The 26,965-nt window shown below is 37.6% G+C and overlaps 3 protein-coding genes across 3 annotated transcripts; all 3 read right to left on the bottom strand.

The window, feature by feature from the left end:
• Positions 1–3,324: 3,324 nt before the first annotated feature.
• On the bottom strand, positions 3,325–4,290 carry LOC118930881 (olfactory receptor 6K2). The gene has a single exon (XM_036922907.2). It carries the CDS (start codon positions 4,288–4,290, stop codon positions 3,325–3,327), a length of 966 nt encoding a protein of 321 aa, XP_036778802.2.
• A 9,137-nt stretch (positions 4,291–13,427) lies between these two features.
• On the bottom strand, positions 13,428–14,393 carry LOC118930882 (olfactory receptor 6K3-like). Its single transcript, XM_036922908.1, has one exon. It carries the CDS (start codon positions 14,373–14,375, stop codon positions 13,428–13,430), a length of 948 nt encoding a protein of 315 aa, XP_036778803.1. The 5' UTR covers positions 14,376–14,393.
• Positions 14,394–21,912: 7,519 nt separating this feature from the next.
• LOC118930905 (olfactory receptor 6K3-like) lies at positions 21,913–22,859 on the bottom strand. Its single transcript, XM_036922928.2, is given in 2 exon segments — positions 21,913–21,947; positions 21,950–22,859. Coding segments are annotated over 2 exon segments (945 nt in total).
• Positions 22,860–26,965: the final 4,106 nt, after the last annotated feature.

Raw genomic sequence — 26,965 nt, 5'->3', positions numbered from 1 at the left:
AACTGTGTATGATGAATCCACAGATGCGACAGCCACCACTTGGAACTGTGGGGTCATGAGTGTTGACCAGGATGGGGAGATGACAAATGGCCCTAGTGCTCAGTTCCGCCTCTTCTGAGTATTTGCAGGGGTCAAGGGCAGGTAGATTTTCAACATAAAGTCTGGAGCATCTGTGAACGTCTTTTCACTGCTCAATTTAGAAAACATGTTTGATTCTGTCGCTGCCATTTTCCAAGAATGACAAAGCACCGATTAAAAAGTGTACAGGGAGGGGAGGTGGAAATTAAATGTTAAAACAATGGAAGTCATCAGACTTCCAGCAGCAACTCATAGTGAGAAATTCCTGAGAAATGTTTTTCTGGTTTCTATTGGCCCTCACTTTACTAATGTCCTCCTCAATGCAAATAGTTCTTTATTTACCTTGTTTTGTGATTTAAAGAGTCACATAGCTGAACTCCATCATGCATATGATAGAAAGGAGCAAATGTTAAGCCAGCTTCATATTTTAATAAAGCATTTCATTTAGTCCTACCACTTATAAGAGACCTTTGCTAATCTTAGGCATGCCGATTTTTTTTTTTAACTCTAAGTAGGGTTAGGTGGTTGCTTACTGGTTGAGGAAAACATTCCACTTTTTCCATTTCTTAAATTCTGAGTCTGACATTCTCGGTATTAGAGACTATACCTTGTACCAGTATTATTCCAACATTTATCACATTCACCTACACATAGTAGGTAATGTTTTTTAAGTTTCTTGAAAAAAAGAAAGGAAGTATTTTAATAGCACTAACAGAAACTTCAGTGATGGTTTATGCTGTACAGTTGCTGAAAAGCAAGTCTTCTCTATTTCTCTGTTTTCTAAAGAATATAGACACATTATTAGGAAATAGAGCATGGTGGTTAAGAACAAGGCTTTTGAAGTAAGATAGAATGGGGTTCAAATTAGGTCTCAGCCTCTTACTATTTGTATGTCCCTAAACAAAGCATTAACCCCTATAAGTCACAGTTTCCTCACCTATAAAACAAGAATGATATAATACCTATTGCATAGAATTATTATAAAGTAACATGTGTATAGGAGACATTTATTACAATGTCTTAAGTACAGTAAGCACCCAATAAATAGAAAACTGTATTGCTATTATCGATATATATAATAGCAATTGTGAAATATAAAATGTTATTATATTATTACAAGCAAAAATATGATCAATAAATGCAGTGCAATTGGTGGTAAATGAAATATATCTAAAGTTAACAAGAATGAGTTAGAGGCTTCTGTGCTCTCCAAGACAGAAGGTACATTCTCCTTAATCCTGTATATTCACAAAGAGCATATTTTCATGGTCAGAACACCATGAAATTCCTTTTTCTGTTTCCTTTTCTTTTGTTTTCCCCTCAGCTTGGAATTTTGTTTATTCAACAAACACATGTGCACACACACACACACAGACACCAGCAAGTAAAATTACTTTACATTCACAATTTCGAGTGAGGGTGGGTTTGATCATACATGGTTTTTAAGCAGAGTAGTAAAGCGATCAGATCTAAGTTTGAAGAAGTAACTCAGTCTCAGCTGGGGGAGCAACTTGGAGGTGGGAAAGTATGGATGTGAAAGAGGTAGTTTTAGCTATATTAGTTTTTAGGAATATCGACAATATCTAGGAAAGGATGGTTTAATACAAAATTTTTTAATGGAGAAAACAGATAAGAAAATTGTGTAACTTGTTCATATGCTGGAGATTTATGTGTATCAATTTTGTAACAATGTTGAACTCAGGAAAGTACAATTTAAAAAATTAGTCAATCAGTAAAGTCATTCCATTCTGCATATCTTTTGAAGAACATTAAAAGCAGATGCACTATTTAAACCCAGCAATGTATCTTGTATCCCCTTTTCTCTCTTCCCTCACTTTCTTATTCCAAGTGTTCTCTGGAGACTCTCACCAAGATGTCTCCACCCACAGCCAAGGGCTTTCCTCTCCTTTCCCTCTCTTCTCCAACTGAACTCTTTATTAAACTGCATTAGCCTTTTCTAATAAGACCTTTCCCCTCACTTCCACCTTTCCATCCTACTTTTTCAAGTATCATAAGATTTAGGGGTGAGGATGAGGGGACAGCTGTGTCACAGTGGTGGGGAACTGAGCCGGACAACTACAGGACTCAGGTAGGTGGGCTCAGAAAAAGGGGAAATCTGCTAACATCTGCATAATAAGCTTGGTCGCATCCCATCTGAGCTGTGAGCCTTGGAAAAATTGCCCTTTATAAGACACGTATAAGAAAAATCGGCAAGAGAAAGTCCTCAAACAAAGCAGAACAAAAGATGTCCAGCATCCTGAAAACCAAGAGAAGTGCAACTGAAAAGGGGAGAATTGTCCGTTGGGCTGGAGCGACTGGAATGCAGCATGGCGGGACTGGTTCATACATTCAGCGGGCATTTATTGATTCCATTGCGTAATTAATAAGTACCATACATTGGACTACAGTGGAAACAAAGATTAAATTTTTTTGATTTATCATGAAAAAATACTGACTAGTTAATGAATAGACTAGTGCCATGTTTTTTATCTGTGCATTCCTTGCATTTAAAGTATTCTTCAATGACCCCCATGGCCTGAGATTCGATGCTATGTTCCTTAACTGCCACATAACTGCAATTAACCACTTTACGGGGTTTCCTTCTCTGTCAGTCTAACAGAAGGCTACCATTTTCCTTTCTTGTGGTCACCAGGATTACCGAGGCTAATCTGATGTTCAGCACAGTGGGTTCCACTAGCTCGACTCATGCAGGCTGATTGGATACACGAAGATGGCGTTGATATCCGTTACCAACCTAGACACCAAATAATACTGCGTGGTACTGCCGAGGCACCAGTGTAAGGGGATTCGTAACAGACCTGCTGAAGGAAGTCTAAATTGCTATTTATCAACACATGAATACTCAATGTAGAAATTATGGTAATTATCCAAATATATTAATTGGAAGTACCATGGACAGAGCTTAGTCTTCTGAAGATGATGTTTCAATTACCGTATCTTACAAATATTTTGGCTGGTTAAAATTAATGTTTACCCAGATCGTTTCCATAAAACGAATTTATCTTGAATAAATTGTGCGGCAGAAAGTTTACTTAACAAAGTCAGATCCAAAAATATGTCAAATTGGATAAAGGTTGAAAGAAAAACCATTGAATTCGGTTATTAGTGAATTTTGTTTTCCGATGACCTTTGGAAGACTAGTGTCAGATGATGGGAGAAGGCGGACTTCCGAGCGTTGAGGATGAACAGGCACCAGCAACAGTACAGCCTCCCAGGTACTGGGTCTTATTTGAAGCCCCTGGTCTTAAGGAAAAAGATTTCAGCTTGACCCAGATGCTTTTTTATAGCTTCCTTTATCTCTTTATTCCTCAGACTATAGATAATGGGATTAAAGAAGGGGGACAAAACTGCAAAGGCCAGAGCAATGGCTGTATCCCAGAATAGGGAGTAGGTGGCAGAGAAGCGTAGGTACATGAGAGCCACGCTGCCAAAGAAGAGCAAAAAGACGGTGAGGTGGGAGACGCACGTGGAAAACGCCTTGCGACGTCCTTCAGCTGAACGAATGCGTAGAATTACAGTCACAATGCCAACATAGGACATGAAAATGAGCATCACAGCTGTTATAATCTCCACCGCGTGGACAACATCCACCACCTGAATCACGATAATGGCTCGTGTGTCTGTGCAGGCCAGACGTAGCACCGGGAGGAAGTCACAAAAGACGTGCTCGAGGTGACGAGAGCCGCAAAACGGCAGCGTGGAGATCCAGGCGATCTCGGGGAGGGGTGTGAGAAAGCCACACACACAGCAACCGAGAGTCAGCTGAGCACACAGTTTGGGGGTCATAATAGAAGGGTAATGAAGGGGGCTACAGATGGCCAGGTAGCGGTCAAAGGCCATAGCTGTCAAGAGACAAACCTCACTAATGCCTGTGGAATGGAAGAAATACATCTGCAGAAGACACCCGTTTAAGGAGATGCTCTTCTTCTCACTAAGTAGGCTGGAGAGCATCTTCGGTATGGTAGCTGTGGTATACCAAACCTCCAGGAAAGAAAGGGCACTGATAAAGAAGTACATGGGAGTATGGAGGTGAGCATTCAGCCGGACCACTGTGATGATGACCAGGTTTCCAAAAACAATGAAAACATAAATGAAAAGCAGTGGAATGAAACAGAGGACAGACTCTCCCCAGGAATAAGGGAAAGCAGAGAAGATAAACTCCTGAGCAGCGGTTTGATTGGGGCTCTCCATCTCCAGGTAGGCAACGAGGATTTCAGCTCCCAGCGCACTCTGCCTTCTAGGAGATGTCCACTATGGGTCACAGAGTAAATCCACTTTCCAAATGCCAGCCTCTGGAGAGGTCCCTGTGTTGGAGATGTAGAGGAAAACAAAGGAAGAAGGAAATATTCCCCATTCCACAGGAGCTTGCAGTTAAATTTGCAGTATGGAAAAATATCCCGTCAGAAAAATACCCTATCAATATTTTAGACCAGTGATTCTCAAATCATACATTTAAATAATTTGGAGGGCTTGTTAAAATTCAGATTGTTGCTCTGCACTCTGAGAATTTCTAGTTCAGTAGGTCTGGGATAGCACCAAAGAATTTGCATGTCTGAGAAATTTATGGATGGTGCTAATCCTGCTGGTCAGGGGATGGAATTTTAAAACCACTATGTTTAGACAAATATAAAACTAGACAAGGCAGTGAAAGAATAGCAAGGTAATGTTCTTTCCCATAATCAAGCCTTACTGATTCTCTAACAATCTCCTCACAGCTGTTTCAAAATTCTTCAAGCTCCTAATTCCTTGTCTGATTCTTGGCATATGATTTAATTGAATATTTTAATGACAAAGACAAACCATCAATAGTGAATTTCCACACTCTTCATCCCCTTTCTGCTTCTAAAAAACACATCCTTTCTTTTGTGCGTGCGTGCGTGCGTGCGTGTGTGTGTGTGTGTAATGATGATTACATATAAGAATGATTCGGAGACTATTCAGAGGAGAAAAACCGTAGCATTTTCATGTTACTTTTCCTTTTTTTAAGGTTGGGCCATTCTACCTCCTCCCATCCTTTCCCTCTCCATCTTCTAGAAATGTAGGTCTCAGATGTATTTCGTCAAATGAAAGAATTAATGGAAACTGAATACGATAAGCAGTAAGAACAGAGCTTCTGTAGTAGAATTGTTTGGGGTGGCTGGATGGAGGGAGCTGTAAGGTTGTGTAGAATCCAGCTTAAGTACAGTATGTTGTAGACTATTAGTTCAGGACTTTTCAGAATCATTTGCTTTACTTTACAGATTTCCTCTCTTCTGTCATCGAATATGCACAAATCTTATCTTGAGAGAAAAGCGCTGTCTCTTCTCAGCCTATTTACCTCCTTTGTATTAACACTTTTTCGTAATGTTCCAGTATTCCTGATAGTCCTAATATTTAATGTTGGTTTTCCTCATATTTATTGTCTTCATTCCCTCCTGAATCTCTTTGAATCAATGATCTGCTCTCAACTTTCCATATCTCTTTTCTCAAATACACCAGTCACTTTCTGATTGAAAATTCAGTGGTCTCCCTCTGTCCTCATTGCCACTAACCTCCAAGGGTCAATCAACCTGATCCTTGAAAATCTTTCTTTCATTTGCTTATTTGACATCACACTATCCTGGTTTCCTTCATTGGCTATTCTGTTTTCCACTTCCCAAGTATGGAGATAATACAAAATTCTATCTTTGTGTTTGGTTTCTTGTTCCCATTTCCTTCCACACAGAGATCTCATTTATTCAATATTATCAATTTTTGTTGGCCTTCCACTCTCACTAATTAATGCGACTCCAGAATTTCCTCGTGAGCCCCACATTTTATTCAGGGCCAGCAATCCAATCCAGGGAGACCTCCCTGCACTCAAGGTGAGGCCTCAACCCAGGAGAAGGTTCTTGACTCTGATAGAGAAAGAATTCATGAGAAGGTTGAACAAGTATATGTAAGGAAGGAATTCATTAAAGCGAGAGTAGTAATGAATGGCGGCTGCCTTGCAGGAAGCAGACAGCAAGGAAGAGCAAAGGAAAGAAAGGGAAGCATGTGGAATTACTGCTTGGCATAAGGTAAATCCATTGCCAACTCCTAAAGCCAGTGTCACCTGGCATCCAGTGTCCACTTGGATCTGCCTGGCATGGGGGCAAGTCCCTTGCACCCCAGGATTTGGAAGAGCCACAGAGGACTGGATGGAGTGAGATTATGTCTGAGAATTTCCCAAAGGGAATGAAGGGAGAATTTGTGGCAGGCTACTAAAGAGCATGATTGATTGTACAGCTGCAGACCTGTCCAGGTCACCCAGGTGACAGGAACTTACAAGCCCAAATCAGAGCTCTCAGCAGTTCCTCCATGCTTACCTGGAGTAGAGCAGAGACAGAGTGAAGCCTTGTGCTTAAGTCTGGAAAATAGAATGAAATAGCACAGTGACAAAGACACTTACCACTGGAAGAGCACAGAGACAAAGTGCAGTAAGTTGAGAAGTGAGAAGGCTTTATTGAAGCCAAAAAGTACATACTTGAAAAAAGGGGAGTGTGGGCAACCTCAGAGAGGAGGCACTCTTAAGGGCTTAGGATTCTGTCTTTAAAGGCTTTCAGGAATGGAGCCAAGGGCGGGGAGGGGAGCATAGGATTGACTTGTGGTCTCATGATGTCTCTCTCCCGTGAGAGACATTGTCACCACCCACAGTCAGTCCTCTAGATAATTCTGTAAGAAAAAATTAACACAAGGAATTTATTGATCCTTTTCTTCTCTAAAGTAGTGGTTACCCTCAAGAACTGGGAATATATCCGTTAGGACTGCTCACCCTGCCTTAAATAGGTTGTTGGCTGATTACCAAAGAATATGTTAGGAATCTTACCTCCTAACTTCCTGGTTTTTAAAATGGAATCTTAGCCTTAAAATGGAGTCCCTCCTGTTCTGACTATACTGTTTATGTCTCAGCATTTTTCATCACAGACAGGAAAGTTAATCATGATGCCCAAGTCCCTGCCAACCTCACCCCCACTTAGGAGCCTCATCGTGACCCAGACCTGCCAACCCCACCTATCGTGGGATGAACTATGTCACCCCAAAATTTATATATTGAGGTTTGAACCCCTGGTACTGCAGAAGTGACTATATTTGGAGATAATTAAACTAAAGTGAGTTCACTAGGATTGGCCCTAATCTGAAAGGACTTTTGTCCTTGTAAGAAGAGGAAACTTGGGCACAGATAGGTACAGAGTGCAGACCATCAGGAGACTCAAGGACAGGCCAGGGAGAACGGCCTTTATGCTTTCTACTAACTTGCCCTGTAACATATCTTCTGACTCCTCCTTGCTCAACACCTTCCCAACCGCTACTCACACTTCCTACGTGCGTGCATACTAGGGCTCTCTATTGTCATGCAGGTGTGTTGTTCTTGCTCTGGGTATCGCCCATTTCCCCACACTAGGTAACTCACTGACCTTGCTGCTGTTGGGTTCCAAAGTTGGAAAAAATACAGGTGAAGACTATCATTCCCCGCCCCGAGGTACTCGGCCACACAGAGCTGCTAAGGCAGATGTCTGTGGCCCTTCTGTGTTCCTCCTCTGAGTCTTTCATCTGAGCTGTGATTCTTTCATCATTCAGTGATATATACATCTGACTCTCCCTCTAGAACTCTCTCCCTCCCCGCCTCTCACCCCTCATAAGTTGCGTATCTCTTGCTGAGTATCACCAGAATGGGAAGATGACTCTCCTGGGACTTCTACACAAGTGGGAAGGCAATCATTCCCATAATGGCTCCAATCAGGGAAAATGGTTGGTGCTGGTAATTAGGAGAACCCTAATCCCAGGGAACTAGGATCCAGGACAATGAAATCATTTGGGAGCTTGAGGCAATTGGAAGAAATGGTTTCATTTGTTTGATTGGGTGGGTGGGTGGGTGGATTGGCTTTTACGTGAATTAAAATGATGACAATTCAAGACTCAGGTTTGAAGGGTGTTGATACAGTAGAGGCAAGAGATCAACGGAACAATGCAAAGAGATATCTGGGCTCATAGCCTCCTTACTTATTTCTAGGCTGTTCAGCTGAATTTAGGAAAAGCAATCGGCCTTTCACATGCTCCACCTGCTAGCTGCGTACTGAAATTTGAAGCCAGTGTGTTAGCTAATAATGATCATTTTTCTCCTTTTGCCTGTTTTTGTGTGTAGAGGTTAGGGACCTTTTCAGGAAAAGAGATGACAGGGAAGAGAGTCTCCCACAGGTCAAAGCAAATTCACCACTTTGTAAGCTACTCTCATCAAGATTGTTTCCATTTTCATTAATTTTTCACTTAAATTCCTGAGAATAAAGATTAGCATGATGTGATTCATTTCCTTCCAAAAATCACTGTCTAACAAAGAATATAGAAATGGGTACAAATCAAAATATTACAAGATGGTAAACTCCCCAATGGGAACAAGAATGGGCACTTTGGTTGCTTTTGTATCTTGACTAGTGTAAATTATGTGGCAATAAATATAAGGGTGCATCTACCTTTTCAAATCAGAAATTTTGTTTTCTTCAGGTAAATTCCTAGAGGTGGAATTATGGTTTGTAAATTTTGTAAAACACTGAGCTCAATAGAAAAATTGGCAATAAATAATAATGAAGTAATTAAAACAACAGAAAAGAGTTACTACTAACCATTAAATGTATGCTCGATTATTTTACTCTTGTCATTTTCAAATACATGTGTATTTAAACTTGCTTTGTTTTACCTACTTTGATTGGCAAAGAATACAAGGAGTGACATACATTATGTGGATTAAAGTATTAAAATATACATTTTCAATTTTGCTGGATGTGTAAATATTTACAATATTTGTATTGGTGATTTGGCATTATTCAATTTTTTAATTTATTATTTTTAAATTGAGGTGCGTACAATAAACTGCACTAAATACACCTAGCTTGATGTGGCATTATCTATTCAGGTTTTTAAATCTTGAGCACTGCAGCTGTATTTGTAGGACTCGATCTCACAACAATATTGCACTGTGCAAACATATATAGATTCTCACTTTGGTCTTTATTTATGATTAGAAGTCATTGAAATAAACTTTCATTTGTAATACTAGAGATTAAGTAATATTCAGGGTAACCATACTGCAGAATAATATGCTGCAGTTATTTTATGTGGAAGTATTAGATCTCTATGCTATGACTTGGAAAAACATGTAAACAAATGTATGGTTAACTCAGAAAATTTTAGAACACTGATTGCATGTAATCTTTTTTTTGTAAAAAAATAAGCTACATCAAACCTTACATTGAACTTATTTTTTATTTGTTTTCCTTTATTTTCATTCCCCCTATTTTTTCCATATACAACTATTTTCATTTATTTGAAAGATATTTTCTCTATGTGCATATCCTTATAAAACATGCAATTGTGTACATGTACTTTTACCCAACGTCCCAAACAACATCTTCATGCCTGTCAGTTTATAAACATATGTGAAAATATCTTTGGGAAATATTCCTAGGAGCAGAATTACTGGAACAGAGGATAAATTTGAGTTTAATTTAATTTCAATCTGATTTTTTTTTTTTTTTGAGAGGGCATCTCTCATATTTATTGATCAGATGGTTTCAGATGGTTGTTAACAACAATAAAATTCTGTACAGGGGACTCAATGCTCAATCATTAATCCACCCCAAGCCTAATTCTCGTCAGTCTCCAATCTTCTGAAGCATAACGAACAAGTTCTTACATGGTGAACAAATTCTTACATAGTGAATAAATGCTTACATGGTGAACAGTACAAGGGCAGTCATCACAGAAGATCACGCATTATGAACTATAAACAATCAGGTCAAATATGAATATTCATTTGATTTTTATACTTGATTTATATGTGAATCCCACATTTCTCCTTTATTATTATTATTATTATTTTTAATAAAATGCTGAAGTGGTAGGTAGATGCAAGATAAAGGTAGAAAACATAGTTTAGTGCTGTGAGAGAGCAAATGTAGATTATCAGATGTGTGCCTGTAGACTAAGTGTTAATCTAAGCTAGACAAGAGGAATAAAACATCCACGGATGCAGAAGAAGATTTCTCTCAAAACATATGGCATGTGAACAGTCCCCAAGAATGGGTTGTTTTAATTTGTCTGATTTCTCTCAGACTGTTCAAGTTCAGTTGGACAATGTCCACCATATCATAGATAAGTTTTCACAAATGCCTAGGGTGCCTAACTGGTTTACTTGGTTTCACTGGAGATGGCTGGTAATTACAGGTCTGCTTTGGTTATGTAACTGTATTCCTATTATGTTAATGGGTGTACGCGATTTAATTAGTAGTTTAAAACCTATACATGCTGAAGTTACTCTACAAGAAGATATGTCAAAGAAATAATCAATCTTCCCATGTTTTCTTCCGCCTGCTACTTCTATAGCTTTTCTTCTTCCTTCCTAATTACAACCCTTAAATAGAATTTACCGAGTATCATAATTCTTCCAAGTGGTAAAGATACCTCAAGACAAATGCTGGGCATAGAAGCCTCAGGGCATAAATATGCAAAGAAATAAAAAGCTAACCTTTTCAAACAATATTGCCTCTCTCTCACTTACCAACTTTACATTTCCCTGTATGGCCCCGGAAAATGACTGGTTAGCCAGAAACGGGTAAGATTCCTCAATCTGATTTTTTTTTTAATGGCTATATCAGTTTACATTCCCATCAACTGAGCATGTGTGTTTCATTGTATATTCCTTCTAACAGTGAAAATTAAGACTTTAAGCATCTCTATGTAATTATTAGCCTTTTGAGTTTATCTTCTTTTAAACTGTCTATATCATTTGCCAGTTTTCTTCTAAGCTTTCTCTACTTTCTTGTTTCTTTAATGGGATCTTTTTCTTTAAATATGATGATTTTTCTCACCCAAAATAACCTAAGTAAATATACAGTAAGAAATGGTATTATGATTTCAGACAATGACATACCCATTTATATGAAGGAATCTCACATAAAATTCATAAAAATTTTGTGCTGTTTAGACAAAAATGTTTTGCTTATGTACATATGTCAAGCAGTGCAGATGCAAAAAATGGAATATTCTACAATTCTTTAATCTGTTGTGCATATTTCTTATGGTTTGGAGAGATTTTGTATTAAATTTTATTTTAGATTAAAAGGTGTTTAATGCCATACTTTTCTTTTCAAGCACAGATCCAAAGCAAGATGACTATCAGCCGCAAAAATGATGAAGAAAATGTGGAAAGGAAAACGTCACTTCCCAAGAGTGACTTCTTTGCATCTCTTCACCTCTCGTTACTGTTTCAGGTCTTCAGCACTTGCTCTACTTCTTAATGATCTCAAATCCCTTTAATGTGTACAAATTCTTTAATGTACAAAAGAACAGGCAGCATGGTTAATTAAATAACTACACATTTGGTGCAAGCAATCTTTCTGAAATGGTAGAATTATTTTTAAAAATAATTAACAATACAGTTCTAAAATACTTACAACCCAAAAGAATATCTTAAGATGCAGATAATAAACACTAGTTACTAAATCTCGGCAATCTCAGGATGGTACAATGGCAGACAAAGCTCATATACAGCAGAGCACAGTAACTTGTTACATGTTTCATTCATGGATGTTAAAATAATAATAATTTAGCCTCCTACTCATAAGTCTTAGTAAGCTGCAGGAGGATGAATTAGGCTGGACTTCATCTCTAGGCTTTGAGCTCTGGCTCTGGACACCAGGCTTCAGGCAGGATGGGTTTAGGATCAGCTCCACATGTCTGTCATTCTCTGGAACCAGTGACTTTCAGAGACATGACCTCCTCTGGGTCCAGTGCTGAAAGGGAAGCAACTGCTTGGAAGAAACCCAACTACAAAGACACATGCTCAATCTCAGTATGTACATTGACATCCCAATATAAATAAATACATACATAAATACATATAAAAGCCAATCTAAAGTTGTAGAGCAAGAAAGCATAAACTACCCACCATGAATGCATTCATGGAAAAATTGTGGATTTATAATTCTGTCACAAGAATGTGAAGAAGTGGGACCAGTAACTTGATTTACCACCGTCCCTTATTATAATAGTCCTGCGATTTCAACTTGCCAGTAATAGAACTGATATGCACCATGGAATAACTAGACTTTTGATTTAATGTATATATCAGTTGCTACGCTATTGAAGAAGTACTGTGTTACATTGATAGACTATTTGTGCAACCATTTACAAAAGCAATATTTTTACCAATAGCTATACACGTATTTGCATTTTTTGTTAATAAGTCAACTTTTTGAAATTTATCTTGAAACAGAACTTTATGAAAATGGGAAGAACTTTATACAGAAAAAGATAATTGCCATATTTATAAGAATAGTGAAAGTCAGAGAACCATATCAAGTTTCAAAATAGAGAAATAATTTGTATATCCAATCAGTGAAATATTTTGTCATATTTAAGCAAAATACTTATATGGAAACATTAATAAATTTAGTTATAATTTTGCATTTTATTATATTAGCACTCAAATCACATGTGTATTATATTAAAGTTGCATACAAACTATGTATTTTAGCACTGACATGGAAGGGAAAACAGACTATTTTAAAAAGGTAAATTAATAAATTCAGTTAATGATAAAGGTAAGTATATGCACTTATTTTATCTTAACACTGTCTTACACTGATCCTATGTAACATAGTAAGTTCCCATTGGTAATGATCCGATCTACTCAAATGCTCTTTACATATTTAACACAGTACCAAATGCAGTCTATGATGCCCTTGGTCGTGACAACATCGTATGCAGATCACATCAGTATATGTATCTTAAAGCACAAGCAAGACTGACTGGAAAAGAAAAAAAGATAAGAGAATAGAGCCTATGGTCTGGGTGACAAGGAATTCTTGCTTCTTCATGTCCATCACCTTCGTGGAAAGCTTTAGACAAATCACCTTGGTATCATGGAGATTTAGCACCTGGTCTCAGTGAACTACATGGGCTGGGAAAGGCCACTTTCCTTTCACAGAGTATTGTAAAAACAGATTAGATGTCAAAGAAAGACACTGAATAGTAAAGGTACCATCTACACAAGTAACTGTTTTGAAGGAGAAGAATAAATTCAAATCAAACAAACACAATTAAGAGATACAGACAAGAAAACATTCCCTTGACACTAGAAAGTAAACAGTGGCATTGTTATTTTTGTCATCTCTGTAAATCTTCAGATGACTTTCTTCACCAGCCTATTCACCAGCTCATGGGGAAGACATTCAGACTTGTATAATTGTATAATTATTTAAAATTCTAGTCTCCTTGGGGTCAATATTTTGTGAAGAAGTTCCATTTGAATAAAAGACTGCAGCCTATATATATTACCCGTCGGATACACTAAATACCTTTTGAGAGCAAAGGACTTTTTTAATAGCATCTTTCATATCCTTATTTCTCAGACTATATATAATGGGATTGAAAAAGGGAGCAAGGACAGAGAAAGTCAGGGCAATGGTCGCGTCCCAGAAAGGTGTGTAAGTAGCAGAGAACCTGAGATACATGAGGGCCACGCTACCAAAAAACAACAGGAAGACGGCAATGTGGGCAGCACAGGTCGAAAAGGCCTTTTTACGGCCCTCAACTGAAGGGATGCCCAGGATAACAACAATAATCCTGATGTAAGAAAGAGAAATAATCAGACCTGTTATTAGAATGGCAAGAGCATGAATGACATCCTGCACCAGGATCACAGAGGCGTCTGTGCAGGCTAAATTTAATACAGGGGCAAAATCGCAGAAAATCTGATGGATTTGGTTGGGGCCACAAAAAGGTAAAGTGGAAATCCACACAATCTCAGGTAGAAGGATGAGGAATCCAAAGATACAAGAGCCTGCAGAGAGCTGAGCGCACAGTCGGGTGGTCATGATTGCGGGGTAGTGCAGTGGGCTGCAGATGGCAATGTACCTGTCAATGGCCATGACAGTCAACAAGGCCCCTTCTGTGTTCCCAAGGGAATGGAAAAAGTACATCTGCAAGAGGCAGCCGATGAAAGAGATGGTCTTTTGATTGCTGATGAGATTGGAGAGCATCTTAGGGATGGTGGCTGTGGTGTACCATATCTCAAGAAATGAGAAGATGCTGATGAAAGTGTACATGGGATTGTGGAGACAGGTGTCCAGCCTTACAGCAAAGAAGATCGTTAGGTTCCCAATTACAATAAATGTGTAGATGAAAAATAAAGGGAAAAAGTACAGAAGTCCACCTTCCTGGAGCTGGGGGAATGCAGTGAAGATAAATTCAGCCACTGCTGATAGATTTCCACTCTCCATATTCCCAGGAGAGTTACCTGTGAATAAGGAGAGGATACACGCTACTAACAGAGAAGGTAACCAATGCATTGTAAACGCAGATATAATTTTGGGTTACCTGGTTTTCTGTGTGTGTTTTGATAGTTCCCAGATTCAAAATAACCCATAACTTGCCTATATGTCTAATCTTTTTATTTGGGAGACAGTGTAACATGGTTAAAATCAAACTTACTAACCCTGATTCTCAGTCTGCCACTTCATTAGTTGGGTGATAATGACCAATTTATGTAACCTCTCTGAGCCTCAGCATCTTCTTCTGGAAGTGAAAAATGTTAGTTCAGTCAGAGTTGTTTTGAGTGAGTTAATGTATTAAAGTCCCTAGTATTAATGTTCAATATCTGTCAGTGGTCTTTTCCTTCCTCGATCAGATTTCTGAAAGAATAATATTAAAATACCTTGTTTAGATCTGTTCACACCTCACCTGCTTGCAGTGGGACTTCTTTCCTTACTACCATGCAGAAGCCATTCTGCCCTATGTATCAGAAGCATGCAAAACAAGGGAAACGTATGACTACACTTTTGGATCAATAACCACTGATTCCTACTACTTGAAGATTTTCTTGTTGACTCTCCTGAAGCCACACGTCCCAGGCTTACTTCATCTTATATGGAAGGCTCTTCTCGGGTGTTCTGTTATACCACTGTTTTCTTATTTTCTGTGTTACGGGCTCATCTTTACCCATTCTATAAATGGCTATGTACTCCACGTTCCTGTTGTGGCCCCTAAAATCATGTCCTTCCACATTGTCTGTTAATGAACACATACTCTTCCATAGTTTTCAGTTCTTTTGAATCTCTACCTCCAGCATAGGTACATTTTCTGAGCTTTAAACCCACAAATCCAATATTCCCATCTGCCACTCTCATGCTGCATTTTGGCAAAGTTCACCTTGATTTCTCCTGGATCATTGCTTTTGTGAATGTGAACCCTCTTCTTGGAAGACTTCTTACTCACTCTTCTTCACCTGAGTAACTCCTACATGCTTTCTTAAAGTTTCAGCTCAGCCATTGCTTCCTATGGAGCCTTGTAAGTATTTCTGTGGTCTCCTTCCCTACATTCTCACACATGTGCTCACTCACACACACACACACACACACACACACACACACACACATCTGGGTTTATTCTTATCTCCACAGGGCCTCAACAATAAACCTTACTCACTGTAACACTTGTCATTTATTTAACCTCACTAGATTATGAGCTTCTGTTAGGGCAGGATAAGCCTTTTGTCATTTACAACCTCTTGGAAGTATTAAGCCTTTGAAAATAGCTTCTTTTTGAATGAACAGGTTTAGATCAGACTTACGAACATAATTAAAACCAGAAAAATCCAGAAGTAAGAGGGGAAAGAGGGAAAAGTATAAGCATTCAAATCTTAGACCATGATACAGTCTGAATAATTGGATGTTATTTCTAATTGTAAATATATAGACCTGGAGATCCAAAGACAGAACTTTCTTATGAACCCTACTCCAATGCCAAACTTTAAGCCTTCCCGAACCTTCACTAATTGAATCGTTAGAGTGTGTTTCCAAAGCATAGGAAATGAATACTCTCTCCCCAGACCGCAGTGACCCTAAACTCACCTCTGCCAAATACAGTAGGGCTCTTCCCTTTCCCTGGGTGTCTGCATCCCTAAATATTCCCTCAACCTGGACGAGTTGTTATAGCCTTCTTAAGGAAACACTAAAGGGGAAATGAGCTCCTCTGAGGCTTTATCCTTTGGTAATAGGTGGAAAGCAATCCTTCTCTCATGGGGTCAATTACTGGAGCAACTCTGCTCATGAGATCTCCAGATCAAAGGAGAATCACTGCTCCAGGGAAGACCATTGTTACCCCTTTTCTTCTCACTATTATGATTTAACCAGCCAGTCTCCATCTTCTTATGAGATTGGGAGGGTACTACACTAAAAACAGCTTTGATGAGGACCCCATCCTTACAAAAACACAAGAGGTAACACAGTTTTGAAGGCGATTGTGAATAAAGAACAATTTCTACTTAACATGTCATTTAGGGAAGTGCAACAGCACTGAAGAAGGTGAAAGAAGGCCAAATTTTTTCTCCCAACCATATACACGGGGTTCTCCTTCAAATTATTCCTATTAATTCTACTGGACTCTTTAACTTCCCATTTTTTTTTACCACAAAATACACCCAAGATTGCTATGTGTTTCTTGTATACCACTTCCTTCCATTCATTCTTCCTTAACTTTATGTAATTTTCTTCTCACTTCTTCACCATGAAGAAATAGCTCGAGAAACTTTATGACCATATCAATTTCTGTCAAGAATGGAATTCTTCTGTGTGGGGGAGGACTTATCATACAACGGTATTTGTTTCAATGTGACTATAGGTATTTCTCCATTTAAAAGCAAACTTACTGAAGTTTGTGGTAGGATAAGCAACTATGCAGAATAATTTAAAAGTTCATGTGACGGAGTAAACGTTTGAAAATAATCATGGATATGTGGGAAATGGAGACTACTGAGAGAAATCTTTAACTGCTAGGTATTCAAGTTATCATAAAGCTATAATTATCCAATCAGTATAAGAATTTATACAGGTCAATAAATTAGAGGATCATATAGCTAGTTCAGAGACAAATAGGAAAAAAGAATGAAAGATTTCTTGTAGGAAAAAGGTGGTATTTTATCACTGGGGAAGATGATTCATTTACTATAATATCAGGCATAAGTGTATCCATTAAAACAAAACAAAGTTAAATCTTTACTTCATATCATATCTAAATATTATTTCAAAAAGATTAAAGAACAAAGAGAAAAAATTAAAAATAGAAAAAAATCTAAAATACATATACATATATCAATATGGTATATATTTTATACTCTATAAAATGTTAGGATATTATATGTTATGTATTAATGTATGTAAAACATGGGGGAGAATTTCTAAATCCAAAGACAAAACCATAAATATAAAGATAGAGATAGCTGGCTCACTCAAATTTGGCAGCATTTCCTCCCCAATGGAAATATAATTGTGCTTTTTTCAAAAAAGAATGTTTTAATGATACATAATTCATGTACACGAAAATACACAAATTGTAAATATATAACTCAATGGAGTTTTACACTGTGACCATACCAGTCTAACCTCTGATCAAGAATTATATTTTATCACCTATGTCCAATTTGTTAACTTGTTTGTCAAACCTTTGCTATGATTGTGGATTTCTCTATTGATCACTTTAATTCTACTATTTTTTTTCTTATAAATCTTAAGCCTATGTTTTTGAATTTTTGGGTCTTCTTGATGAACTATCACTTATATTGCTGTTAAACATTCCTATAGTCTCTCATAAAGCTTCCTTTAGGTATTCTTTGTTCTGATATCAGTATAGTTGTATCACTTCATTTAATGTTTGCATGGCATAACTTTTTCATCTGTACTTTCAACATATCTGTATCCATATATTTAATGTCTGCCATAACCAGTGAAGAGATTTTTTATTAAGCTGGACAATCTGTCTTTTAATTAGAATATTTAAGTTCACTAACATTAAATGTAGTATGTATTTGTACACCTCATATATATATGGCATGTAAATTAAATATTATTTATATTAAGGTACAAATAATGTGATACACATAAATACATATAATATATAAAGACTCAAAGACTGGAAAACAGAGAGAAGTATCAGTGTGTGGAAATGTATTTAGCTTGTGTGAAGTCAAATTAGCTCAGCAGAGAGGGAAAATAGTGGAAAATGAAACCAGTCAGTTACGAGATGGCTTGTTAACTGACCTGCATGGTGCAACATTGCTGTGGCATATTGCAGAATGTGAAGAATTTCCCACACTTCTGTAGTGAAGCACTGAGAAGTTTCAAGACAGGAAATCAATGCAGGGTAACCTCAGGACCCAGTGGGGTTCAACACACTAGCATTTCCTAGTATGAAGAGGAAAGGTATTATTGATGAAAAACAACCGTGTTGCAGCCATGTACGCAGTTTTATCACACCTGGGGACACAAAGAATGTGAAGGAAAAGATCATGAGCATCCTTTGTGGAAATCTTTTGGTCCCTAGGTCCTTATGTGGTTGGATATGAAGCTGTATGTGGACACACACTGGCCCTCCAACCCGTGCATTTAGTTCATATGGGCATGCGTGTTCAAAAAACACAGCTTCCTCTTGGTCCCAGATCCTTCTTTGTGGTTCTCATATTTTCCATTCAGCCTTGTATTGTATACACATCAACTGGGTGGTGAATAAGTCTACATGAGAATTATATTCCAAAGACCATCACACTAACAGGACAGTTGTCTCCAGGATTACATTATAAACTTAGAAACGAAGTGAGCCAGGTTTCCAACCTGTTGTCACAGTTACTATGCTCTGGTTGTTTGCATTAAGATGAATATCTTCTTTAAAACTTTGTAATAAATAGTAGCAATTTCTGAACAAAATAGGAGAAACTCAAGATTTTCGAAAGTATCAGACTTCTGAATTCTGAGTTTTGAAAATAAATTTTGAAGAGAAAATGATTTAGTTAAGTGGATGCCTTTATTTTAGAATTTTTAAATCACCCATTCTCAGTGTTGAAAGATTGTTTTGTGTAACTGATAGTACCACTGGTTCAAACAAAGTTAAGTTTATGGTATGTTGCAAATATTGTATAATATGACAACACGTATGGTAGCTTATTTCTACTTATCTTTATTAGAGGAAATATTTTAGAAGTTCCTTGTTAGAGGAGTGTAACCATTGTGTCACATCCTTGGTGTGAATGGTAGTTTAGTGAACACAGCTCAAGGATTTGTGTGTTAGAAAGAAGGACCTCTCTCACATCTAATTATGAATTTGGTAAATTAGAATATTTTGTAAAACCAAATTCATATTAACTAGCATTGTATTAGACATGTTTATTTTTAACCATTGAAAATAATCAGAAAAGGTTTTTTTCCCTTACTGTTTCTCTTGGCTGTAGTACTATAACAGAAATTTAATGCTAAGAGACATTTTATATGTTCCTTTGAAAATACAATTTAATCTAGATTATCTATTTTTCTCTTTTAACTATTTTTAGTACAGCAACATCTGGCAAGTTTATTCTTCAGATATAATCTATGGTTCATCTGTTCACTATTTCTAGAAATAAAATCATTTCTATGAGAAAAAGCATAAACTAACAAGATAGCACCTCCTTTTTTTAACATGGCAGACTAGACTTAACTGTGGGCTTGAATCCTAAAGGAAGTCATCACAGTGTAATTCAAGTAAGTATGTGGTTGTCAGATGGATACGAATAACAGCAGTGTGGAAGGACATTTTTGCGGTCTATTTATTCTCTAATTCCAGTAAGTTCGTTGCTTTCAGAAGCAAGAAGTTTCTATTCCTTTTTATAATGCGCCACAAGGAAAGTATAAACAGTTGCCCTCTATCCAACTCTTTGTGACATTGAAATCAATGCTTTTATATTTGACAGGATCATTTTTAAATCTTTTGATTTGTTTAGTTGAAAAGTTGTATGATACTTAATTGGCAATAGCAAATTTCTGTATGTAGTAGCATGGCTTTAATGTGTTACAGGTACTCCGTGGCTTCTCTGTGGATTCTCCTGCGCCCGTGGTCTGTTTTGCTTTCCAACACATGTCACTGGCAAGTTAGGGATGCTTGCATATCTGGTTCTGAATTCTGGTTGCCTGTGGAACAAGAATACAGATAGATGTCCTGGGGAGGTAACCATGAAACTGTGAATTACAACCCTCGGTCAAGTAGAGGTTTCATTGGTATAATTTTTTGTTTGCTTCTCTGTTTTTGTTTGTTTTCTCTATTTATGATTAATCTAAAGTCATTGGAAACAGTTTCAACTGCTATGTAGGACTAAAATTTGTAATGGTATCAAAAGACCTCATCTCCACTCTGGACACTTTTTATTAGAAACTCTTTAACTTCAGGTGGTTTCCTTGTTAGCACTCAGATCTCTAATTCTACATATAATAATATATATAAGCCATATATCAGTGTAGACAATGTCTATTATGGGCAATCACTACTGTGCATTTTTTCTTTGTTAGTCGTGGAATCCTAAACTCAGACTTTTGAAGCTAAACTAAGATGACCCAACTTACTTAGCAGCCATCCACCCACCGAAAGAAGACTAGGAGACAAATCTCCATGCCAGCCACTCAACGAACAGAAACATTCCAGAGATCCATTCATTGAGCTCTGGCCCAAACTGTAGCTATCAAAATCCAAGTTGTTCTGCTTGGAATATACAACACTTTTCTCAAAAAGAGTATTTCACAGTAATTCCCAAAAAGGCCCTTCTCTTGCCTGTGTTGAATTTCCTTGAATTTTATTTCATATACACTATGACTTAAAGAAGTTTTTAAAATTGAAGTCACCTTTCCTAATTTCTCAGGACTTATATAGCTTTTTATTGTTCTTAGAGGGATTAATATGATGTGTGATGGTAAGGGTTGTTTTGTGTTTTGTGTGCCTTTCACGTTTAGGATCTCTAAAGAAATTAGTATGAACTTGGTGTTAGTCATTTCAATGCACTATTCAATGCACTATTTCAATGCACATTTCAAATGTTGATTCCATGTTGGATAAAATTGCCATCTTCATACCAAAATTTGTACTTGTGTTTTATAAAGATAATTATAATGATTGTGCATAAATGATGATAGAAAAGGCAATAGCACTGGATATGGCAAAGACAAGAAAGTTTTTAGAGTTATTTATTTAAGAAGTTAAATGTATATATTTTTTGAACTGCCATTCAACAGATACAAAGCAGACTTTTGATCATAAATGTTAAAGAAAATGAAGATACTTAGCCCTGGGAGGGTGCAATAAATAAAATTCATATCTGTGAGTACCTGCATGCACCAAAGTTTATTACTGTAAATAATATTTTATATTGTAGTTTTCTTATAAACATGTCTGGAATATTAATAATTTAGTCTTATTAAATATATAAACTTATTGGTCCAATGAATGGTTAATTATATATATATATATATATATGTATATATAAAGCTAGAAATAAAAGTGTACTTTTTTTCATTTAGACACTTCCAAATCCTTCCTTGAGGATTATTTTTGCATTTTCTTAAATATCTGCTTTTGGACAAACCTAATCCAGTAATTCATGATCTATAATTAAATAGGAAACTTTCCCAAGATCTATTACCTGAATAGAGACATAATACCTTGAAGCACATGGCCACCTTTTGAAGTGCAAGCCTAACCCTTTAAAGTGGTGAGCAATTTTTTCTTTTATTACAACTTTTCAGAAGAAAGAAAAGTTTTCAACTCCATAATAAAGTTCTTGATAATACACACATTAAATTTCATAACAATGATACAGGGTATAAATGTGTTTTCCTAGATATAGAAGAAATGCTCAGGAGAACAGACAGAAGATTCAGTGTGACAAAGAACTAGGTAGAGAGTAATTTCATTTTTTAATCTGTTAGAAAAACATTAAAACAAGGGAAGGGAACCTGTGGCTCAGAATTAACCTCCAGACGTGTTCAACATTTTCTGAAGATGGAGAGTCTTCTAATCGCATTCTTCATGTCCTTGTTTCTCAGACTATAAATGATGGGATTGAAGAATGGGGCCAGGACGGTAAACGCCAGTGCAATGGCTGTGTCCAAAACTGGTGGGTAAGTGGCATTGAAACGCAGGTACATGAGGGACACACTGCCAAAGAATATCAGGAAGACCACGAGATGGCCTGCACACGTGGAAAAAGCCTTTTGACGACCCTCAGCAGAAGGAATCCTCAGGATCACAATGACGATTCTTACATAGGACAAGGCAATGATTAGGACGGTAATGATGATGGCCACGGCGTGGATCACATCTTCAATCAGAATCATGGACGTGTCTGTACAGGCCAGGCTTAGCACAGGGACCAGGTCACAGAAGATCTGATGGATGTGGTTGGGCCCACAGAAAGGCAGTGTTGAAATCATCACAATCTCAGGGAGCAGGATAAGGAAGCCAAAGATGCAGGAGCCTGCAGAGAGCTGAGCACAGAGCCGAGGGGTCATGATCAACTGATAGTGAAGAGGATTGCAGATGGCAACATATCTGTCAATGGCCATGGTGATGAGCAAGATTCCTTCTGAATTTCCAAGAGAATGGAAGAAATACATCTGCAAGAGGCAGCCGGTAATGGAGATGGTCTTCTTTTCACTGATGAGGTTGGAGAGCATCTTGGGAATGGTGGCTGTGGTGTACCAGATCTCCAGAAAGGAGAAGATACTGATGAAATGATACATGGGATTGTGGAGACGAGCGTCTAGCCTTACAGCAAAAAAGATTAGTAGATTTCCAGTGACAATAAAGGTGTAGATGAAAAGCAAAGGAAAGAAGTACAGGAGGCTCCCATCCTGGATATGGGGAAAGCCAGTGAAGATAAATTCAGTCACTGCTGATAGGTTTCCACTCTCCATATTCCCAGCAGGAGATTCCTGTGAAGGAGGGGAAGGGCACACACCAGCTCACAAGGAAGTGAACAGGAAGATGTACAGCTAAACAACTTAAACAAATAACAAAAAATAACCTTAAGATTTGATTCCCCCCCCAGATTTCACCCTATTGTACATACCAACCAATAGGAGATATTTTTCTCACTCCTCCAGAGACAAAATCACAGAAATAGGTGTCTCAAAACATTTTTAATGGTACGAATATTAGTAAAATTATTTTAAGCTTACCTTCTGTATAAGTGTTTGCATTTATAAGCTATGTACATGTACTATATTATGATATAATAATTCAAAATACATATTTGCATTATACAATAACATTTCAAAAGTACGGAGTATGACTAAAAATAAACTTAATAGAACTTAAGTTATTTCTCTTCCCACCTAATCAAACCATTTTGCACATTCTTCTTTGGAGATTTCCATTCTAAGGCATTAGAACTTAGACTTCGAGTCAGTGCTGAAATCGTGATCAGGCTTATTACTACCTATGAGTCTTTTGGAAAATTAATCTTTCAGTCTCAAGTACTGGGTGGCAAATTGAGATTGAAAATAGTACCTATCTAGTAGGTATGCTATAGGATTAAGTGAATACCAGCTAGGACTTAAACATCAGCTAATAGATGACTTCTTGGAAGGGTAATAAATTCCAGCTCACCACCCCCTTTACTCCCACGACGCCGCACTGTGTCTTTCCTGCCCCACTCTTCCCACTGGAGCTGTTCTGACCAAGTCAAGCAGCTCTCTGCCGGCTGGTTACTGATGGAAGCTGTCCAGTCCGCTGGGGCACGAGACGCAGCTCATCACCCCTACTTGAGGTTTTCCTCCTTCACGTCTGGGGCTCCATTCTCAGTACGTTGGACTCCCAGGGGTTTTCAGAGGTGGTCTGGCTTTGGCTCGTTTTTGTTTTTTTTTTTCATTTATTTTTATTCAAACTCTCATTCTGACTCTTCTTTCTCATATTATCATGGCTGCTTTTCCTACACTCTCCAAGTGTTTATTTCTCCCCAGTTCCCATCATCCCCTCTAGCCTCTATGATTCTATATGCTCCCAATGATCTCATCCACTTACAAAATTTCAGCTGTTACTATTTCCTAATGTTTTCCCCTGGCTAAGCTCTCTTTCCTAAGCTCCAAAACCAACATATCTGACTCTGAACGCCCTCCAGCTTCACCTCCCAGCATTCCCCAATGCTAGTCTCCCCTGAGACGCCAATGTCCATGCTGCCTTGTGAAATCAGGATACCCTCCCATGCGTGTTACTTCCTCTGACTGGCATGTAGCATGCTTCTCCTGTGCCCCTTCTCCTGACACAAAAGCAATGTCTAATACTGGTTAGACACCTGCATGCTAGATACAAATGGCCAGCGTTTAAACGCTCTTCACACTTTACAAACCCTGCTACTTAGCCTTTCTATGACTCTAATTCCCCACTTGCAAGATGGAGAATATATCAATACTAGAACATAAGGTTCTGAAAATGACCAAAATACCTTATAACAACAATAACAGCATAGTATATAGTGTGGCATTGTATTGAATCACTTACTGCGACAAGCACTGTAAGAATATATTTCTCACCTAACACTCATAATGCTCTGACGAGGTAAGATTATCATCCCCCTTTTACAGATGAGAAAACTTAAACACAGACAGGTTAAATACCTTGCTCAGGGATTCCCAGAAGATACAGGGCAAAGTCAGAATGTAAATCCATGCACTGTATCTCTAGTGGCATGTAAAATTGTACACATTAAATATGTGCAGTTTTTTGTATACAAATTATGCTTCAATAAAGCTTTTTAAAAAGAGAGCCAGAAACATTTGGCTGCCATTAGCAATTTGTGTAAATATATTTTAAATGCTTAGAGTAGTGTCAGGAATATAGTAAACACTCCATATACTGAGCACTATTACAATAAAGTTTTGTATTGTATTTATTATGCTGCATAATCACCATCAACTTGTTTTACCTTCTCTAGACTGAGTTCAACCTTCAGAGCAGTAAATATCTTTTACTGTCTCACAGCAACCAGAAGAGGGTTGGCATGTAAAAAATTGCTGTCAAATAAACTGACTTGGAATGAAGCCATAGGGTGCAATTATAATTTAGCCCACAAGACAGCCCTGGATAAGCGAGCAAAGAAAACTGAGGACCATTTGGAAAGAGAAGTATGACCACTCAGTTTTAATGAAAGTCTTAAGTCTGGATGAAATATGTCATATACGCCTGTGCCCAGCACCCCAGCAAGCAGTTTCCTCCTAAACTTGTCATTGCGTCCCACCAGCATTAAAGCTTCTAAATTCTCTCATACCACAGTCTTCAGGTTATGTGAGTATTATTCTATGCACGGTGACTGAATTCTTTCACTCCAAGTGTCAGCCGTCTGCACTCACCTCTACCAAAGGGCACAGGAACTCCTCTGTGTGCGTGTCTGCATCCTTCGTAGTCCTTCAGCCCCTCCAAAAGGAGACTTATAGGTACCTTCACTTACATCCCAGGGAATAGCAGGAAGGGGAAGCTGGCTCCGTAGGGGATTCCTGCCCTGCACTTCCCCTCATGGGGTTAATTAGCAGAAATGTTCCCCCTGTTCCCTCCACTCATTAAATTTCTAGATCAAAGCTGTCCATAAATACTGTCTCCTGATTTTACTCATCTTCTAGAACAGTGTAAGCTACCTTCTCCAGCACTATGGTTATTGCCTCAGCTGTGCTCAAGTCTACTAGGGCTCCGTGCAAAGAACAGTTTTGTGATGGTCCTGCTTTTCTTACGTGAACACACCGATGTGGGAAGTCTTGAGGGAAATGTACTGACACCAGAAAAAACATCTTGAATAAATATTTAGTAGAAAATGATACCATTTCATGGCAAACCTATCATTGGGATTTTGTGCCAGTATTGAAGGAAGGGAATGATGTAAATTTTTTCTCATGCTACAAAGGCATGTGAATCCCTCCTTCTTAAACAATTCTCCCTGATCCTGCTGACCTTTCTATGACAGTCAATACTCACTGTTTTTCACAGGATTATTCTGTACTTCATTTTGCTTAAGCCACTGCCCTGTTGAAAAACTCAAAGTTCTTTTTTTTTTCTTCTTTCAGATCTAGTTGCTTCTATCATGTAATCTTCTTGGACATATGTAAAAGATTTTGGAACAAGAAGACATGCCTCTTTCTCTCTGAGTTTTGTCTGACATTTCTTCCTATGACTTGGGGGCCTGTTTTCCTTGTCTGACTTCTTATGTTTTCTTGAAATCCAAAACATTTAACTGGCAAAATTGTATCTCTAATAATTTCACATATCATGAAACTGTTTCCCTTTTTTAAAAACTTCATTGAGGTATAACTTATATACAGAAAACTGCACATATTTAACGTTTACAATTTGATGAGTTTTAACGTATGCAAATACATATGATGCCATCACCACAATCAAGGTAATAGACACATCCAACAACTCCCACATTTCCTTTAGTCCCTTTGTTTGTATTTATTTTTTGATTCCTGTGTGTATGTGTGTAGTAAGTGTTAATAAACATAACATAAAATCTACACTTTTAACAAATGTTGAAGTGTACAATGCCATATTCTTAACTATGGTCAACATCCTGGAATACAGATATCTAGAACTTATGCATTTATGAAAAGTTATACCCATCGAACAACAAATCCCCATTTGCTCTGATGATTCAAGGATTCTTTAGCTCAGGAATATTTTCCTTAACTTCAATTATTAGCTTTCCTCTGTCTGCTTTGTTTCTTTCTTTCTGTAATTCCTATGATCACATATATGCTCTGTATAATAGGTGAATATGTTCCCTATGTATTCCTTTCTCTCTTAGCATATAATTTTGGCTCTTCCTGGGGCTCCTTTCAAATTCTGGGGTATTTTCTCCAGGCATTCTTCTGAGTCACTGTTTTCATTTTCTACAGTATTCAATATATTCATCAATATTTCCATTATATTTTATTTTGGTGTTTTTTTATTTGCCAATATTTTTTTCCTGATAAATGCTATCTTCACAATTCTCACTGAAAGTTTAAATAAGAAATACTTTAATTCATTTTTT

The sequence above is a fragment of the Manis pentadactyla genome, chromosome 19 (genome assembly GCF_030020395.1).
Source record: "Manis pentadactyla isolate mManPen7 chromosome 19, mManPen7.hap1, whole genome shotgun sequence".
Taxonomy (NCBI): domain Eukaryota; kingdom Metazoa; phylum Chordata; class Mammalia; order Pholidota; family Manidae; genus Manis; species Manis pentadactyla.
This window is presented reverse-complemented; position numbering and strand designations above follow the sequence as displayed.

What these genes read in the sequence shown, in the direction of transcription:
- LOC118930881 (XM_036922907.2), bottom strand. Translation starts at nt 4,290, where the DNA reads ATGGAGAGCCCCAATCAAACCGCTGCTCAGGAGTTTATCTTCTCTGCT.
- LOC118930882 (XM_036922908.1), bottom strand. Translation starts at nt 14,375, where the DNA reads ATGGAGAGTGGAAATCTATCAGCAGTGGCTGAATTTATCTTCACTGCA.